This window comes from Xenopus tropicalis, chromosome 2 (assembly GCF_000004195.4).
Source record: "Xenopus tropicalis strain Nigerian chromosome 2, UCB_Xtro_10.0, whole genome shotgun sequence".
Lineage (NCBI taxonomy): Eukaryota > Metazoa > Chordata > Amphibia > Anura > Pipidae > Xenopus > Xenopus tropicalis.
In genome coordinates this window covers 46,804,475-46,825,541 of record NC_030678.2, presented here as the reverse complement: position 1 = coordinate 46,825,541, position 21,067 = coordinate 46,804,475, and the positions used below count along the sequence as shown (strand labels likewise).

Genomic DNA, 21,067 nt, shown 5'->3' with positions numbered 1-21,067 from the left:
TTAGCGTGTCAATAATCGTGTTGATGGAAGCGCATGGAATTAGAGAAAAACAAAAACAAAACTAGTGCAATACATACAAAACTTTCTTTGTGACTAAAACGCTAAAAGATTTTTAGCGTTCTAATTTGGTGCAAAATGTGCAAATATATTAAGTGAATTGAACAATCAAAAGTGCTTATATATCAGCCCAATGCAGTGTATCACACCCACACGATGTGTCCAAAGTAAATGCTCACCAGATTTGATTAAAATAAGAGCATGTAGAGAAGTCAATTCGGCTATTGATTGCAGTGCATCCTTAGTCCTCAGAGTATATGGAATGAAGAGGAATCGAAAATAGTATAAAATCGTTTAATATATAAAATAAAGCCCCTGCACAATGCAGGCTACTTACAGTGTGAAGCAGTATATCAAACACAACAAAAAGCCCAACGCGTTTCGCGTGCTCACGGCACGCTTCCTCAGGAGAAAATGAGCGTGTCAATAGCCTGTCAGCTATTTCTATTCAGTACGGATCTGAAACTACGTGCTACTCTCTCTTTACTCTTGTAATACAGCCCTCTTGCTGATACTGCCAGCCCTGTTCTTGCTTTCTCTATGGGTGGTTATTGGCATAACCGAGTGCTGACCAGTATGCCAGGCAATAACAGTAGTGGTCGGGGCAGAGGGACTTGTAGCTTCATAGGAAAACTTTGCAGACCATCATTGTGATAAGGCTGGACCTCTGGACTAGTAACCATATTCCTTTATTATATCACTTAACTTGATGCCAGACTTGCCTAAAAGAGATATTTTCCATTCGCAGACTTATTTACCATTTATCAGTTGAAACTACTGCCCCCTATGGATACAGCAGTGCAGTGCTTTAGTAAATGTGGGCTATAAACAGTTCAACACATTCACAAAGACCTTGCCCACAGTAGAAAGTCTATGTGATGGGCAGTTTGAAGGTTCTGCTCTTCACTGACCTTCTCGTAAGATTTAGCACATAGATGTTTTTTCATTCTTAGTTTACCAGTGAATCAAGTATTCCCAAGGTTTTTAAGGAAACTTAAAGGTAAACTAAAGCATAACTAAAAAGGTAGAGCAGAAATGTTGTACATTATGTTTTGAGTTTCTGTACTAGCCCAAGGCAACCACAGCCCTTTAGCAGGGAAGATCTGTGTCCCCAAAGATGCCCCAGTAGCCCCCCATCTTCTTTTCTGCTGACGGACATTACTATTGTTCATACGTGCTGCTGTCAGTTACTGAGCTTAGGAACCGACACACAATATACTGTATATATAGAATATAAATGCCACAATATAAGGCTGATTAGTAACTAATTCACATTCTAATTACATGGCAGCTCTGAAACCAGTGCAATTAGAATCAGAATTTTTAATTAACCCTGTAGCATTAGTTTCTATGACAGGTGATCCTTTTTTCTGTTTGACAATTTCTGACGACCCCTAAGCTTAACTTCTCAACAGCTGCACACTGAGCATGTGCGTGTCACTGACACTCCTAACACAATCCAAGATGGGGAGCTCCTGGGACAACTTTGAAGGCCTGGACCATTATTGCTATAGAGATGCTGAACCTTTAGGCTGGTTCAGTAAGTTCAGTATATAAAGTTTGGCATATTTAGCCGTATTCATTTTTAGGGTTTAGTTCTCCTTTCACATATGTATTTACTTTCACTCAAAATTTGCTTTAGATCTCTCGTGGGTTTATTCTAATGTTGCACTTGTTATACTGTGATTTTGTTATCGTTCGCTGTCCTTTTAATTCAGCCTTTGAAGGAACAGGATCACCAGCTCCCCCCCATACAGTTCATAATATAAAGATTAGCAGAATATCCCCCACACTATAAATGCTTTACCTGTTCATCAGGGTTAGTAAGTCCACAAACCTGTCAGCACCTAAGGAGTGCTGCCTTTGGAATGCCATCTGTGAATTTACCCTTTCTTCATCCCTCGCTAGGTCATGTGTTTGATTAACACTCACTAAATTACTTCATTCACTCTTCTCCATCTGCTCCTGTCACTGCTCTCATATGTTTACACTGGATTTCTATATCTTCATGTAAAATCCTGAAATCTGACCTTCAACTCCTACAGCCTTGCTGACAATATCAATCACATGGATATTCCCCATTTCTGTAACTGTCCACCTTAAGTCCTTTCTGCACTCTCCATAACCTGTACCCCTTACCTTCCCTAATATCTCACTTGCACTTTGAAAAGGCTTCCCACATGTTGAATATTTCTCTCAAATACTCAGATTTTTTTTATTTTACCTTACTTGCAGCTGCTTGAGCATGATTATATTGTATATTGTATTCAACCAAACTGCAGTACAGTTTACTGATATCATACAAAGTGGCTCTGCAAGAGATGAGCTGATTGCCCTGGGTTCATTTTAGCCCACAGAATGTTTTTTAAAAAAAAGGGACAAAATACATGAGCCAGTGACTACACTGAAGTGAAATATTTATTTTTTAAAATATTTCATTGTGCAAAAAAGTATTTCGCCACCCCAAGGGATTGTATTTAATCACCTGATACCCCAAGTTGGTGCTCCTGTGTGCAGCAAACTGCCCCAGCCCGGTGTTCTTCTCAGTAAGTGCCATGGAGCAATCCTCTTCTTCCACTTTGTCCTTCTTTGCTAACCTGGGGGCCGACACATGCGCAGTACAGTGAGAAATCAATTTTTTCTGTAAAAGTTCATTTTTCACTTTACTGCACTTACACACCGGCACGTAGGGAGAAGCTGGAAGAGGATTGCTCACTGAGAAGAACCCTGGGCTGGGGCAGTTTGCTGCACACAGGAGCACCAGCTTGGGGTATCAGGTGAGTAAATACAGTCACTGGGAGGTGCCTAACTTTTTGTACTCCCCAGTGATTCCAACCTTTCCTTCTCTGTTAATGTGCTTTAAGACATGGAGGCAATGATTATGGTATATTCCTACTGTAATATATTATACAAGATAAGTGCATCAAATACATTCTGCATATAAGACAAGAGTCTTCAGAGTTCATACCAATTAGGAATAATATTTATTGTTGCATACAGTCTTTGCTCTATTTATAGATAGGAATCTACAGGGCAGCCAGGAGAAATCTAAATAAAGGAAATAAAGCAACACTGCTCTTTTTTAAGTGATTGATTTCACATGGGTGCTGCTGATTTTCCCATTGGTTGCAGATTTATAGCACTATTATAGTTATTATAGTATAGTGTATAGCACTTCTGCATGTTTTAGAAGGACTGACCGCTGAAGCATTATGGGTAACATATTTCAGCATGCTGAAGGAATTCTTGTCTGGCTTTTTTCTTACCATGATGTTGTCAGTGTGGAACAAATACCCTAAAACTTGTCCCACTATTAAATGAAAGGGGCAGCTGCTTCTTAAAAATAACTTTATGCTGGTCAGAAACAGCACTACACAAATAATCATATACATCTTATTTCCTTCTGTTTTGATGTATGACGTTTATATTAAATGACATATCCCATATGCATTCATGGCTACTTGCTTTTTATTATTATTCTTGTGGGGATTTTAAAGGGGTGCCGCGAAAAAATATTCATTTTTTTGTGTTTTCCTTATCTCCCAGGGCCAAGGGTTGCAGGACAACTCCCAGTGTCCTCTAGCACACGGGCTGTGTTGTAACTTGTAATAGGCTGGGAATATCCTTTGTTGCCAGGTTCGCATTGTACATTATAGCTGAGCAATCCACGAAAATATTGAAATACATTAAAAAACCATAATGGTTTGAGCTGAGAAATCTGATTCTTTAAAGTCTTACATAAATGTATGCAGAAACATAACCCCTTAAAGCCCATTAGATAATTGTTTGTATTATTCATTCCTGCCTCTAAATTCTAATTTCTGGTGGCTTTGTAAAAATGACTAAGTTAGAGCAAACTGCTTTTGTTTAAATCTGAAAGATATATTAACAGGGCGGTTCACCTTTTAGTGAACATTTACAGCATGTTCTATTCCCAGGGCCAGATTTACCTCCACACCCCCGAGTGTCCGCTTCCTCTGAGCTCGCCCCCCCTTGTGTTTGCACCAACTCTCATACTGATTGGCTGCACTTAGACTGGGTGGGCGGGGGATTTAACCAGCTTTCAGTGCAGATGCGGCCAGCAGACGGTATGCCACCCCCATTTTTTTGCCTCCCTAGGCCCAGGCCTTTGTGTATGTTTGTGGCCTGCCCACAAATCCTATTGGTCTTCATTATTTATTTTTTCTAGTGTTGAATTAATTTCCCTCTTCTTCTTCATCTTTTTAGCTCTCAAGTAGGGGTCACTGACCCCCAGGGAAAAAACACTATTGCTCTGTGAGCTTACAGTGTAATCTTTCCTTACCTTTCTCTTCATTTACTCTCCTATTCATATTTAAGTCTTTCATTCAAACCACTGCCTGGTTGCTAAGGTAAACAACACCCTTGCAACCAGATAGCTTCTGAAATTCCAAACTGGAGAGCTGCTGAACAAAAAGCTAAAGAACCGAGAAACCACAAAACATGAAACCCAGTTGCAAATTGTCTCAGAAGAGCACTGTCTGTGTCATACCAAAATATAGACAGTCAAAAGGTCAAAAACCTTTAATGAATTTAGTAACATCTGCAAATCCTTTCCACCAACCTCTGTGAATGCCTGGACTTTCTAGCTTACTAAGAGCTTGATTGGTTCAAAAATCTACATTTCAAATCTACACAATGTCTACTGACATTAGCACTTTAAATTGCTCCACAATGGTTGTTCACTTACTCTACTCCATTTTGTTTTAGTGCTTCATAATGATCTAGAAATCCTTTTCTTTTTAATGTATTAATGTTTATACTGTCCTTTTTCAGAATGTATGAACTGCACACGTCTCGCTGCAATGGCTGAGAGGTTAAATAATCTTGAAGCAAAGGTAAATGATCCTTCTTTATTAATACTGATACTTATATTCTACCCTAAACATGATTGTGTTTGTCACTTTTCCCCCACAGATTATGGCTCTATTTTGACTTTCTGTTAATGACTGACTATATCTAATTAATGTTGTGGGCTTTTGAGCAAAAGATAGAAACCTGGGATGATATTTTAGACATGGGGAAGCAGTGAAAAATGTAAAATTGTTTGCCTGCTAGGAGATCACACTATTTCATCTTAGTCAAGTCAGGCGTTCCTAGACCACTCCGAGTTTTCCCCCCACAAAAAAGTCTTTGGAAAGGCCTGGCCCACAACACAATCACTACCTGCCCACCCCTCACATTCCCCCTCCCTGCCCACCTGTCATATCCCAACTCCCTGCCCACCACTCCCATACATCCCCCCTCCCCACCCAATAGCGCTCAGGTAGGAGGGCAGTGGGGAGGGGCGATTCACTAAATCTATTGAGGAAGCAGACCCCGTGGTCCGGGCCCCCCTGTCCCCTGGGTCCCACCAAGACCAAGGGATCTACTTCCTCTATAGTTACTGAAGCCAGAAAAAGCATACAAGTTTGTTATTGTGCCAAAGATGTTGTAAGCACTAATAGCAAAAAGCGTATTTCCAAAACAATTGTGGCTGAGAATACCATAGTCTCCTTTGAGATTATGTTGTAGACAATATGTAAAGAAGGGACTACACTACACGAAGAACAACAAAAAGGGTTGTGGTACTGTGGTATAAAAATATTATCATTAAAGGAACTGTAACATCAAAGAAGGAAAATGTAATTTAAATATAATGTGCAATTTCCCTGCGCTGGTAAAAGTTGTGTGAGATAAGCTCTGTAGAATACAATGGGAATCTACAATTTATCTGTGATCTGTAAAATAACCTGTGCATTTTCTCCTTTTTTCGATTTGAATAGCTACCCCCATGGCTACACAGTAGCTTTGTTTATATAACCTGTGTATTTACACACAAGGATTATTATTTTTGACTTTACATCCCCCTTTAAACGATAACCAACTGTTGGCCACCCTAAGGAATAAACATAGCAATCTCACAATGTGTCCCAGCTGAATAAGGCTTTCCTTGTCCTTTAATAGGGGTTACTCAGTCTCAGTGATAATAGACTTGCATAACTACAGGTAAATATAAGGGCTCTTAAACTATATTGAACATAATCTGATACTACATATTATATTCTCTAATCTCTATTGGATGCTATTAAAATTTGCCTTTTTTATTGACATTTTTCTGTTAATAACAAAAGAAAATAACACATTGATGGGCATACCTATCTTGGGGTGATGAGCATAGTGTCTTGGGTTGACAACACATTAGTGTCTTGAATGATATATTATAGGGATTCCCAACAATAGAACAGAACTATGAAGCTAGCAAAGAGCCATGCGCCCTTAGATTTTGTATCTCAGCAAGTACGTCAGGCATTTACTTTGTAAACTCCAGAAGGCTTCAACATATATGTATTATTCAGTTTGGAAGGGTGTAGCATCTGATGATCATTCTAAATATAAATCCCCTTAACTCATGGATGCCTCAGAAACTTTTTATGGCATCGTGGTGTCACTTTGGGTACTGTATATTTCCTATTGGTCATCAGCATGATGCTCTTGCATAGTTAATAAATCCCCAAGAAAACACAATTCAGAGAACTGGAACGTTCCACAAAGAGGCAGAATTAAACTTGGATTCTTAGTAGCTTTAGAAGTAATTTTATTCCATTTAGACATGAGTTGGGAAGTTGCCCACCCATATTTATTTGCCATATACACAGCTGGTGAAATTGAATCTCATAGCTCATTAGTCATTTGAAAACAGAACATTTTCCATTTCTCTTTTTTAATTTTTCATACCATCCAGATACAGTATTCAGTAACTTTAGATTTATGATTGCCCATTACTAGTCTGGGGTCAGTGACCCAGACATCCAGATAACATTTTCTGGATATGGGCAAAATGAAAATTCTAGTAATAAAAAAGTCATACAAAATAAATAATGAAGATCTATTGAATGGTTGCTTAGAATAGGTCCATCTCTAACTTACTAAAAGCTAATTTAAAGGTAAATGTTCCTTTAATATTTCTTTACAACTCTTAAGAGCAACAGGCTTGATAGAGGGGCTGTTTTCCCCCGAAACGTTGCACCTCTGCAATAAAATTTGCAAGGGTTTGTCCTGCTTGGAATTGCTCTGAGTACTATTGCTTTCTATTTATGGATTGTTTGGGAGGGTGCCAATCCCTCCAGCATTGTGCACCGAGTCTCTCATTTTGGAGTGCTAGGGTGTGCGAGGAAGGTCTCCAAGTTGTCTACAGGGTTACAGGACAATAGGAAGAATCTGTCCATTGAGCAGCAAATAAGGTTTAACCTTAATGATTCTAATTATATAAAATTGTGTAAAAATAAAATGAAAATTTATTATACACTAAACAGGATTGTCTTAGGGCCTCCTAAATTTGGCGGTTATTGCGGATAACAGACTGTGCAATGCTATACAGTGCCAGTTAGTGTCTACTAAAACTAATAAAGTACTTTATTTTGAAAGATCCCTGGGTGATCCCTGGTACAACCTAACTTTATGTATGCAGTGCTGTTTTGTGTCTAGTCATTAAGAGTAAATTAATGAGGTAGCAAATGGCACAGATATCATAGATGGATTTGTTTCTGCTAGAGAGTTACAGTTGATTTTGCGTTTGCACACAAATGTCTAGAGATATGTGTTTATTTGTGCATTTATTTATATATGTATTTACAGAGAAAGTCAAAAAGTTAATCTTACCTTTCCAAATATGAGTCAGTGATGCTGGAGTAGATAGAATGGTTAAACCCGATGGACAGCTTTTTCAAACCAAATTGACAATACAATGTAACAATAAAGCTGTTCCTAAACTTACACCACAAAGTGTGCTTGATCTAATTTTCTTACTGAACAAAGAGAGTGCATGTGTAACACTGACAAGTAATAGTTGACGGATCATAGACAAGAGGCATTATGGTGGAGGGTTATTTTAAAAATACCTCACAACAGTGCATGAAGTATTTGTGGTTATACCAAAAGAACAAATGTGATCTAGGCACATAAGTCAGACATCATCACATTTTTCTACTTAAATGAATACTGTGACATACAGAATGTGTTGCGCGAATCACATGTGAATGACGTGCGAGTGGTGAGATGACCCATCTGTGATCCTAAATCACCCCCAAAGGGTATGCAAATATAAGGGAATGTAACATATATCAATAAAAAGGAAAAATATACCCAATGAAGATGTTTCTCCTCTGCCCTAACAATTTTTACATTGTGCATTTTTCAAACACATAAGGGCTCATTTACCAAATTGAACACCAGGTGCAAAGTGCAAATAAAATAAGGTGCAATGTGCAGTTTTTTTTGCACTTAGCACCTTGTCTTCCACTGACTTTGAATTGCTGCTGGTCTCAGAGCACAGAGACCTGCAGTTTTGCCCATGAATACATGTGTTAATCAGTGCTGTATTCATGTGGGGTGAGTGGGGGAAGCAAGTAGGCATCCCCTCTCCCACCTGTGACATTTATACATGCAAGTTAGGGAGTAGCGGCTGAGTTTCCTATGGCAATTGTGTTGTCTTAAACAAAAATATTATGTCTAGTGTTTCAGAGAAGATTTATTGCGTTTTGGTCATTTTCTGCTCCATGGTGAATAGCAACAGCCATTTAAAATCTAAGCATCATATAGTTTACTGTCTGTCATACTTTGCCACAACAGAAAAAGAAATTCAGTGAAAGAATCCTTGCTTTGGCTCATGCAAAAAGAAAATCAGATGATAAATCTTACTACATTTCACAGGAGAGTTTGGTTCCACGCTGTGATGAAGCACAGCTGCTATAGTTCTTCTCCTTTCCTATTTATCACAACTGTCGTGCCGTGTTTACTCTTACTAGCTAAAAGTGTAAATATACTCTGTTATTAATTAGGGTTTATCTTACAATTATTTTCTCTTAAAGGAAAACTGTACCCCCAGAATAAATACCAAGAATGGTTCCAGGAAAACACTGCGTCCAGGTGGCAGTGGATCCTCCAGCTCACCCAATCATTTTGCTGGTGTGCCTATATTTTTTATTCCTATTTTTTGTATGAGAACGCAGACGAGAAATGGAGAGAATGCTAGATCAGAGACTAGGAGAATAAGGAAGCTAAGTAAGGAGAAGAGGAAAATTATTTGGAGTGTGGGCCTATGAAGTGATAAGCGAATCTGTCCCATTTTGCTTTGCTGAAAAATTTGCAAAACTATAGGAAAATTTGTGAAACGGCAAATAATCTGCACGTCTTTTTTTTATGCGACCAAGCTCATTTTGACACAACCATGCCCGATTTGATGCGATTGCACCCATTTTGACATGACCGTGACTTTTTTTGACACGCGACTAATTTTTATTCTGTGAATTTATGCCAATGGCGAAATGTGGAAATTCGCTGCACATCCACTAGACCCATGGTCTAAGATTTCTTGTGGGCTCCTGGCAAGAAGCAAGTATTCTAAATGCTGGCCCATATGGAGCAGGAAATAAACCTACAATACGTTAATATAAATAACAATTATACTACAAAATAATATTAAAAAAATGAAATTATGCTTTGATCATCAACATAAAAAACAAACATAATTTTCTTGAGAGTAAACTTCCTCTTAAAATGGGGTATAAAAATATATTTTGGAAAAGAACATCATTTTATAAGTGATGTCTTAGGAAATGTTATATTATTTTCTTCTTTTATTATTTATTAAAGCTTGGCTCAGACAGTAGAGTCACTCTCCAGGCCGAGAGAAAGACGTCCCCCCCCAGACCCACATTTTAGAAAATAGAAAGACCAGTATCATGTATTGCAAATCTGTCAAGTTATGGACACATTTATGATTGCATCTGTGGGGGTTACAACAAGTCATTTCACATAAGCGCAAAGAGCTCTAATTACTGCTTCCCCTAAAAGCATTCTGCACATAAAACAAGAGTGCCGTGTGTGATCTGTAATGAGACATTTGGCTAGACTTCATGTGAAAATGCATGTTTGCTTTCCCTACTTTCCCTCTTTAAGAATATGAGAGCCTTTTGGGTTTCTTTACACTTATTTCTCTATAGAAGCCACATATAGTTCTGTAGCCAAAGCTTCCACCCTTTGTTCCATCTGTCTTACTGAAGATATCACCTGTTTGAATTGCAGAGCTGTTTTTTGTGGTCATTCATAATCAACATATTCTTCAAAAGAGTTTGCCAATGTCCCTTTCAAGAGATCATTAATAAATGGCTAGAAAAGTGGTGCAAATGTTGCTGCTACATATTCTTAGCCATCATAGGATTACAAGTGAACTTTGCACTGGGGCTAACATTAGCTCATTACCCATTATTTTGTTCAATGAACATTTCCCAGGACAATCTTCAGGTATAAACAACCCCAGAGATGGAAGCAGACATTAGATATTATAACAAATATATTTTTTATTTGACAGAGATTGCACAATCCCTCTTCTAATCGGCATGCCTTAAGGACTAAAATGTTGCCCTAGACATCCATATTCTATCAAGCCTATTGTGTGTTGCCACTTTTGTGCCTTGATGTTTTATTATATATTATTGGCATTTTAGACAGCATAGTCAGGGCTGTATTTAGGACTGCTGCCACCCTAGGCACCAGACTTAAATATTCCCCCTAGGTTGTGGACAGTGACGTCACATGCAGTGTGTGAGTGACATTACTTCCTGTGGCATATGATGTCACTTCCGCAGTGTGTGCAGCACAAACCTTCACCCCACAGCTCTTTTGCCAGATTTCCCCAGGAACGTTACAGTAGAGAGTATCAGATATACACAGAGATTCTTCATCATTCACATCAGTCCCTTCCACAATGGAGCTAAGGTTTCTTATACACACCAGGGACAGTTACTTTAAATGCCAGTTAGCCTGCCTGTATGGTGTAGTGGTGTACCTGGAGGCAACCTACACAGACAGAGGGAGAACATGCAAACACCATGCGGATAGCGGCCTGTGCAGAATCAATAGTGATAAACAAAGTGCATTGCTTGGTCTATGGCATATACCTCCAACAAGGTGTTCTTCATAGTGTACATACATTTTATTTGCATGCAACACTTTCCTGACCCTGGCATGGTAGCCTTACTTGCAGAATATTGACATGAGATGTATTTTATAACATCTTTATACTCTGCCTGATATACTGTATGTGTCTTTATGCCCTACATGCCTTGTAAAAATTCAAATTTCATACAATGAATAGTTCTATTTAAGATCCATTTTATTACTTGTATCAAATCTGCTTGAGTGTAGCAGTATAGCTCTCATAAAAAGAAAAGCAGTTCAAAGGTTCCCTCGTGCGGAGAAACAGATTTATGGCAGAGTAACAAGAACGAGGTTTGTTAATCACACATCCATCTAGAACACCAGAGGAGTCCCTAAGTGAGCACACTTCTCTGGATTTATTTCTTTTTTTAGAGCCGGGTTGGATGGAGTTTAAAAATCACTGAGGAAAATAAAAAAGAATGCATTTCGGCAAGAAGTTATTGTACCAAAAATAACATTTGTCTGTGGCTGATTTGTGTTCCCTATGTAAAATCCGCTTATGTGCCATTTTTTTTTAAGAAGAGGGATGATTAAAATAGTAAAACAATGTACTGTTCTCAGAAAACATTCCTTGCTCATTCTTCAGAAATGAACACAGTATTAATTGCCAGAGATAAGGATTACTCCAGTGAAATGGATCATTTATTCCTAAAATGTCTAAATATTTTCAATTATTTTGATGTTGTTATGAATACATAATCTGTGGCTTTTCTGCTGTGCAAAACTATCCAGTAACTAGTGAAAGTGGTTTTGCCTTGTTTAGGCAACATATTAATATATTTCCAATTCTTTGGTCCAAAAAAAAACAAAAGCTCTAACAAGTAGAAGCATAAATACAAAAAAATAATAGACTAATACACTTTACAGAAGAACTAAAACCTAGAAATATATATATCTATCATATTTTATATATATATATACTGTATATTTTTTTTTTACTGAGCTTAATCAACCAGCCAAAAGATGCAGCATCTCTATATTAATTACAATCTAGTACTTCAAAGTTGCATGCCAAAGCTCCCCATCTTGGATTTTGTCAGGAGTGTCAGTGAACTGCACATGCTCAGTGGGCTCTGGGCAGCTGTTGAGAAGCCAACTTAGGGGTCTGTAGCAAATCAACAAATAAATTAAGTTTGACTGCCATGCAAGCTGAAGCTACAGGGCTGATTACATTGGTTTTAGAGCTGCCATGTAATGAGAATCTGAATTAATTACTAATTAGCTTTGTATTGTGACTTTTATAATCTCTATATACAGTATATTGTACGTCTGTAAGCTCAGTAACTGACAGCAGCACAGATCATGTCCAGTAAATCAGCAGAAAAGAAGACGGGGCTACTGGGGGCATCTTTGGAGGCAAAATATAATGCACTTTCTCTATCCAAGAGCTGCATATCGGATATCAAATATACACATTGACCTACAGTGTGACTGTGATGGGTGATAGCAAATACTCAGCTAAACAACGAATAGCAGGGCATAAGCTGAAATAACCATCTTGTAGATGTGGACAAACTGTCCTTGACCTCAAACACGTAGTAGCATTAGTTACTAGAGTCAGCTAAAGCTGGCCATACATGAACCAATAATACTGTACCCAACAAAATGATGTGCAGTTATTGATACGTGTATGGTGGCCCATTGGTCCCGATCAATATCTATAAACTGTGTTTGTTGGGTTCAGGAATCGAGCAGGTTTGAGATTTAATATGCCTAGGCACCATGCCAGCCAGTATATGGCGCATAAGCAGATGTATGGAGTATGGAGATATATTAAGTATATAGGAAATATGCCTCATCTTCATTTCCTGTTGTTTCAATTGTCTGTACACGGTTAGTGTTTGGCCACCCTAAGGGGCACATTTACTAATCCACGAACGTCCGAAAAGTGTCCGAATGCGTTTTTTTCGTAATGATCGGTATTTTGCGATTTTTCCGTAAATTGTTGCGACTTTTTCGTAGCGTTACGACTTGCGCGAATTGTTGCTACTTTATCGTAGCTTTCACACCGAGTACGAAAGTTTCGGATTCATTCAAACTTCAGTATCGTGACTTTTCTTGGGCCAGGTTGGAGCTGCAGAGTGCCATTGAGTCCTATGGGAGGCTTCCAAAATCATGCAAAGTCTGAAAGTTTTGCCCGCCGTTTACGAGCGCTCAATACGAAAAAGTTGCGACAATATACGAGCAAATCGTAATGGCTACGAAAAAGTCATGACTTTTCGCGCAAGTCGTAACAGCTACGAAAAAGTCGCGACAATTTACGAAAAAGTCATAACGGCGACGAAAAAATCGCAAATAATACGAAAAAGTCGTAAAATGTTCGTTTCCAATCTGAATTTTTCCCATTCGGATTCGTGGATTAGTAAATCAGCCCCTAAGCCTATGTAGCACCAGTAAAAAGTGCCTTTTTGTCTCTTACACTGAAGCCTAATCTGTCCTTGCTTCTTTAAGCTCAGATGTAAATCAGAAGTTCTCAAACTGTAAGACCAGCCTGGTTTGTGAGATTTGTTTGCAGAACCGTTGAGGCCCAGTGAGCTTCCTATGTAGCAGCTGCAGTTTGGTTATTTTTTATGTGTAACTCTATTATAATTTCAGTAGAGATTATTCCAATGGAGGAGCCATGGGTACAGAATATAATATCCATGTGAGGGAATTGTTCTATTACATTTGGTATACAGTACTTACATTACACAATTAGCTCTCTACTCCCTGAAAACAGTTTTATACATGGATAAATGATCTAAGGCTGTTATAGTGATTGTGGAAACATTTTTATAGGGATTACTGTATTGCAGAGACCACCTGCCCTTATCCCCTCTGCTCCCAATCAGAGACTTCACAATAGAAATACTGTATCTCCTCCCTCTGGCTAGATCATCTATCTCAAAAATCCAGCAATCACTGGAGACTGATTAATGGATGCAAAGGTCATCAAAGGTATAAATAATAAGTAGACTGGACACTCTCCAAAATGTTTGCAATGATGTGAGGTGTTAGTGGATATCACCGGAGCACTTTACCTGCAGGAATGCCAAAAACATTAACTATAGACCTAGACGTTATTTCTCCCCTTTTCTGTGGGTCTTGGAAATTTCTTTAGAAAATCAAATTTTGCTAGGTTATCTCACATTGTTGGCTCCAGAAACCCTACAGGAAGGGTGTTGGCAGGTAGTGTGGCAGTTATTTTATTTATTTATTTTTATTTTTACTAACATGTTTATAAAGTAAAACATAATCAAGAAATTGGTGATGGAACATATTTATTTGAAATATTAAAATCAAAATGTATAATTATTTCTCTATTGTGGGTTTTTTTCACATTATGGGGGAGATTATTATTATTATTATTATTATTATTATTATTATTATTATTATTATGTGGTTTCATCATTTTTTAAAACCACAACTAAACACATTTCCACGAATGGCAGTCATTTACTAAAAAATCTAAATTGAAAAAGCACAAACAAAAAAAGTTGCAGAAAAAAGCTGTAAAAAAACATGATTTTTCCAACTTGTTGCACAAAAACCACCATCAAAAAAACCTGAAAACTTCTAAAACCACATAGCAAAGAAAGATCTTCCAGTTGTAAAAGAGACATCTGCCACTTCTACATGATCTAAACAAGTTTTAGCTTACAGGGTAAGTATTTTTGCATTCGGAATTTGGAATAAAAGAGAAAAAAAGAATGTGGCAGGATCAAGTTTTTGGCAACAAATAACCTGAACTGAAAAAAACATTGTTCAGGAATAACCACTTTAATTTGCTCATCGCTTCTATAGAGGCATGCAATTACATATTTATCAAAATCATATTTTTTTCTACTTCAAATAACTTAATTTTTTTTGAACGCAAATGTTACAAATACAAAAAATACAATTGAATAAAACTGTAAAAAAAAACAAAAAACTTGAACGCCTTGAATTTATATGCCACCCATGATTTTATTGTGCTGACAGGCTCAAAAAAATTCCAAAAACTCAAATTGACTAAATAGTTTACATTTTGCCTAGGACAGCTCCCATTGAATTCTAGATGACCCCACAAGCTTTCAGGTGCTGAGGTTTTACCAAGTTTTTTTTTGCTTGCTAAATATAGAAAATTCAAGCCTTTAAACCAAATTCGTGATGTACTGTATGTAGAAAAAATGAATGTCAATAAATAACCAGTAACCCCCTTAATGTCCAAGCAGACTAAGCAGAATACACAGATGGAGATTTTGCTGTTTTTATAAGTTTATGTTTAGAGAGAGGAAGAGGGAACCAGTGCGGTAAATTAATGCTCAGTTCTGGCCTTGGCTGATTATTCTTTGCAAATACATAGAGCTCTAAATGAAAGTGAAAACCTGACAAAATATAATAATAAACAAGAGATTAATACATATTAGCCTGATGGGAAGTTATTACACTTTAGAAAAGTTTTTGGGATTGCTAGAAGGCACCATTGGTATTGATCAGGGCAAGGGTTTCCATATCCCTATATAATATACATCACTGTCTTTCCTGGGTCACTGCAGGCTAGTAGAGACAGACCTGCTTTTATTTTATTTGGTACAATTCTACTTTTTTTTAGGCACACTAATATGTTTTTAAGCCAAGGGTTTTGCTTAAATGTTGTTAATATATTTAGGGGCTTCTTATTGCCATCAGGCAGCAGAGGAGAAGCCAATAAATACTATACTTGTGCCATTGTACACAGTACGGAGTAAGGCCCTAATGTCAGTCCAGTTCTGCTCTCCATGGTACTGAAATACATGCATGTTTTCACTCTTACAATAGGGATCATTCTAGCACACCTCCAAGAAGTACAAAATTGTAACAGAAACTCAACTGGTAGTGGAAAGAGAAACAAGAAAAACCCAAACAAAAAGATCTCACACGTACAGTGGATACGCACCAGTGCACAGTTCAGATACCTACTGGCCTGAACACAGGGAAGCTGCTCCATAATTAGCACACATGCAACTCTCTGACTCAGAAGTACCTGCAACAAAATCTTTAGACCTGTGTGTATGTTGAAGCTATTGGAACTGGCCTTTCTTTGCTTTATAACATTCCCCAAGCACAAGGAATACGTTAACATTGGTTAACGTATTCCTTGTGCTCTATTTAAAAACTATATCATTATATCACTGTTTATAGCAGTAGAATATTATAGATTCAGCATGTTGTGACCTCAGTACAGCCGTTTTCACTGATAAATTTCTTTTCACTATAAAAAAGAATTCATGTTTCCATTTATACACATCTGCTCCATAGCTAAATCCAGCAGCTTTATTCTGTCTGTCTGGTTATCCCATAAGCGCTGAGGAACAGTACTGCTGTTATATACTGTGAGCTTTATTGTTCCTGTCAGTAGATCAGTAGGTTAGTAAATTAGCATTCATTATTCTCCCCACACCCCATACAGTAATGACTTAATCAGGTCCCTGTTTTCCATCTCTCCGTCAAGACAAGAAACGTAATCTTTTCTAACAAAAGAAACATCCTTGCCATTGTGTACGGCAGCTCATAAGAAGGATAGCTGTTCTCAAAGCACTAACCTAAGTATATATAGACAACATATATATTCATTATATAATACATTTATCAAAGAAATAAAAGATAACCACCACTTTAAAATGAAGAAGTTCCCAGAATAAAAACATAGGAATTTGACCTTCTTTGCCAATCAGGTTAGGTCTACCTCAAAGTGAAAACATCAAAATATTGTTTAGCTTCTGGCTCAGACTTTACTTTATAACCCCCTGATTGTGTCCCATTAAATACCAATACAATAATAACACAATGGCATCAACACTGGACAAGATCTGTGAGGACAAATATACTGTTCTTTTTTGTGTCCTCTGAAAACTGTCCATATTTGATCTAATTCCAGTTATTGTTTTACACTGATGTCATAAAGTCCCATGTTCCCCATACAGAATGAGCTAAAAACTGGCAATGTGACTGTAAAATTAAATTAACTATGCTGTTTCTCCCCTCTGGTTGTATATTCTAAGAAATTCACTTTTATATGTTAAATGCTAGAAAACAAAAGCTACAGTTTAAACATCTGAGATCTGTCAATTTTAGCTTTTTTCTTTAAAGAGAAAATAAGCTGCAAGTAATACATAAGGAGAGGCAGTGTGTGGCTTTTCAAAACCAGGTGTGTGACATCCATGGGTTTACTGATCAAACCGGAACATGATATTCTAAGCCCTTATTATAAACAGACTTTTTATTTCTATCATATGGAGAATCTCTGGTGCAACTTCTGATACTGGATATATATGAGCTGTTTGATCCTATAGCTACACAGTTCAAAGAAAATCTTCAGTGTTATTGTGCAAGCTTGGACAGCCATAAGGTTGTCATGGGATAAATGGGAAACCTAATTTGATGGTGTATGCCAAGAATTAGGCCATTGTCGTCAATGAGCAACTTTAATGTTAACCCTTTTGGAGAGATTTAGTCTTCCCTGGGAACAAATACAGTTTTGCCTGCAATGTAAGGATCCTTTTCATTATTCCACTTGTCCTATATCCACTATAGCAGTGCTGTCCAACTTCTGCGGTGCCGAGGGCCGGAATTTCTCTCGCATACATGGTGGAGGGCTACTAATGGAAGCCAGTTTTGGCCACTCCCCCATTTTAAACAACACCCATTTCAAACCACACCCATTTTATCACAATAGTCGCTGCAGGGATATCAACCATCATTCATATGTTAAAGAATTATGTTATGTCATATTAAGACATACCCTTAAATCCATATGCCTCCTCCTCCCCTGTGGATAGCACAGCAACTCCCAGCATATAATTACACACCTTAGGGACCATTTAATGGCTATTTCCAACTGCTAACAAACTCCCAGAATAAACCCCTGCCAGGTTCACCTCCCACAGGCAGCATAGGGCAGGCAGCATATGTCACACACAGGCAGCACTCTGCCTGCCCTACCCTGCCTGTGTGTGCCATACTCTGCCTGTCCTATGCTGCCTGTGTGTGCCATACTTTGCCTGTCCTATGCTGTCTGTGTTCCATACCCTCCCTGCCCTATACTGCCTATGTATCATACTATGCCTACCCTATGCTGCCTGAGTGTGCCATACCCTCCCTGCCCTATGCTGACTATGTGCTATACACAGGCAGCATAGGCCAGACAGTACATACAATGTCTGAGGTGTGAAGAGGTGAACAATGTGGGTGATTACAGCCTGAGCCTGAGGTGTGAACACTGCAGGGGGTGAACAATGCAGAGATTAAAAGGTGTGAACAACACAGGGGATTACATTTTTAAACAATACAGGGGGATTACAGTCTGAATCTGAGGTGATAACCATGCGGGGGCCAGTTAATCTCAGTACTGATACCATTTAAAGTTTACACAAAGTTAAGCGATCAAAGCAGTCAGACAGGTGGGGGGCCACACAGTGGGGGGCCCCTCTGTGTGGCCCCCCACCTGTCTGACTGCTTTGATGGCTTAACTTTGTGTAAGCTTTAAATGGTATCAGTACTGAGATTAACTGGCCCCCGCATGGTTATCACCTCAGATTCAGACTATATATATATATTTATAAAATGTTTTCTCACTCTGTATATCCTATATCTATATAATTAACTGCCACTTAATTATCTGGCCAAGAGGGAGAAGGAAAGCCTAAATCACCTAGTAGGTGCTAAAATATTAGGCACCCCCAGTGCCCGTGTAAGCACAGTTGAGTGAAAAAGGCAGCCATTTTGTTAAAGTTTGGCTTTTTTACTCTACTGTGCATGAATAAAGACTGAAGGCTCGCTTATGTACACCCCAGTCACATTCAATGCAGTTTTCTCCTAACAGGAGCACCAGTCGGGGTTTTCAGGTATGTGATTGTAATTGTAACTTTTCTTCTCCTTCCTTGTCTCTTCCTTCAAACCTCCCTCTGAAGCCCATACAGGGCAGCTAAAATACACATTTTTAGGGCACACTGATGTATTAAGAAACCACCCTGTGACATTTATTAAACATTTAAATGTTGCTGGATAATAGATGTTTGTTCTTTTCATTATGTCCTGATTTATGTTTTATTTAAAACAATTCTTATATAGATAATCAACCTAGTGACTGCCGAGAAATCAGACAATGATCTGCTGATCACGAGAGAAACAGCTTCATGGAATGATGATTTCCTGCCTGGCGCCATTCCTCTCCTGAGCCCTGGAATCAAATTTAGAAAAGCACTGAAGCCTCCATCAGGTGGGAAAATAGGACCTTATTGGTGGTGGTATTATTATTATTTAGAGATAAATCCTATATGTTTGTCAGATTAGTGGTGAAGAGAGCATTGATTGAACTGATGTTAATGTATAGCACTGCTAGGATACTACAATTGCTTTAGCAGTAAATTAATACTTTATAGTGGGTCCTTTAAGACTAATGGCACAGGGTCATTTTCTCCACCAGAAAATATCCAGTCCACTACCTTCTGCACCTTATGTGTAAGCAATGACGAGCATCAGATTAACCTGTCAGTGCTTAGCTGCGATTTTCTGTAATATGGACCCCTGTGCCTTCAGTCTAAATCCTACAACAAGTTCAACCATAGCAAAACCCCAATTGTTTTGAGATCAACATGGATTTTGTGGAATATTGCAATGGTCTATTGCAGCACTGTGCCCCTATTTGTAATCCTATGGTGAAGCACATAGAGGAGCCCCTTGCGCTCTTGTGCCCTTAGTGCTCTGTTACTACTTCCCCCGGTTGCTGTAAATGACCCCTAGTAACCCTTTACTGATTACAATGAATATTAATTGTATTGTGCTTATGTAAAAATCTGAGTCATGAAAACCTGACACAAATGTCAAACAACAAACCTGTCACTGTCATTTCTTTAACAGGATCCAAGGGGGAAAATAATGAGGAAAAGAGAACAAGAGGTAAATGAAAATCAACATTAATCTCTATTTTGTACATTTGTGTAGGAAAGGATATTATGCTATTATAAATCAGACATTCCTTTTTTATACACTTGGAATGATTTCTTTCTGCACAGTGATGTACACAGCGGCGGCATTTCTATATCTAATGCCACCTGAAGTGGCTTTCATGATGCCACCCCTCTCTGCCCCCCATGCTTGCCCTTGCAGTGCCGAAGGGGATCTAGAGGGGGACAGGGTGCATCACTAGTGCAGAAATCACAACTGCGCACCCTGCACTAGAGAAGCTGAATTTCCGTTTAAAAAAAACAGCTCTTAAAGTTACCAGGAGCAGCTTTTTGCCACCATTGATTTATTACAGGGTGCTGCCGCCGGGGTGAGTTTCCCAATTCACCTCATGGCAACAGCGCTCCTGGTACACAGTCCAATCCATCTTGCTACATCTAATAGAAATATTGTTTATTTATATATTTATATTGACATATAAATACCTATCCTTGGTTAATATAACTATTATCAGACCAGCACACCCATTCTTTAAAAATATATTAATGACTTTACTGTAAGCACATTGCACAGAAAAATCCTTATTAGGAACATTCTGAAAGAACTGTGTGACTGATGTGAGAGCAGGGCCAGGAACTATGGGTAGGCAGAGGAAGCACCTGTCTAGGGCGCAACAATGAGGGGGCGCTAGGCGGGTACCTCTGTTGCCAATCCCTAGTCTGGGATCTCTTACCCCAAAAGCAGATTTCCTAGCGCTCCCCCCGCACAGTGTCTGCGCGCCACGCTCTCCCCCCTACAGTGTCCCTGCGTGTGCAGGTAGGATTTATCCAGGAGGACTTACTGTAGTGCTTCCAACATTAGACATGTGCCTTAGGCCCACATGCTGCAATGCATCCACCCATGTACAAAATGAAACAAATGGGTCAGATTTAAGCAATATCAAATGCAGAAGTATTCCCAGAAATATCATATTTTCTCCATTAATAAACAAAAAAAATGGAAAACATTTACTTAAATTAGCTGCCCACCCCTGAGCAAACACATTCCATTGAATGGGGTGTTATAATTCAGTGCATCTGATTGTTATTTCCTGCTAAAAATGAGCAGG

General features: G+C 38.5%; 1 protein-coding gene across 1 annotated transcript in view; it reads left to right on the top strand.

Annotated features, from left to right (window-relative positions):
* The window catches only part of col26a1 (collagen type XXVI alpha 1 chain), a 231,894-nt gene that overhangs the window by 189,449 nt on the left and 21,378 nt on the right, over positions 1–21,067 (top strand). Inside the window, exons 4-6 of the mRNA XM_004911725.3 lie at positions 4,852–4,913; positions 19,126–19,273; positions 19,915–19,953. Coding sequence (XP_004911782.1) covers positions 4,852–4,913; positions 19,126–19,273; positions 19,915–19,953 — 249 coding nt within the window. The remainder of the gene's footprint in view (positions 1–4,851; positions 4,914–19,125; positions 19,274–19,914; positions 19,954–21,067) is intronic.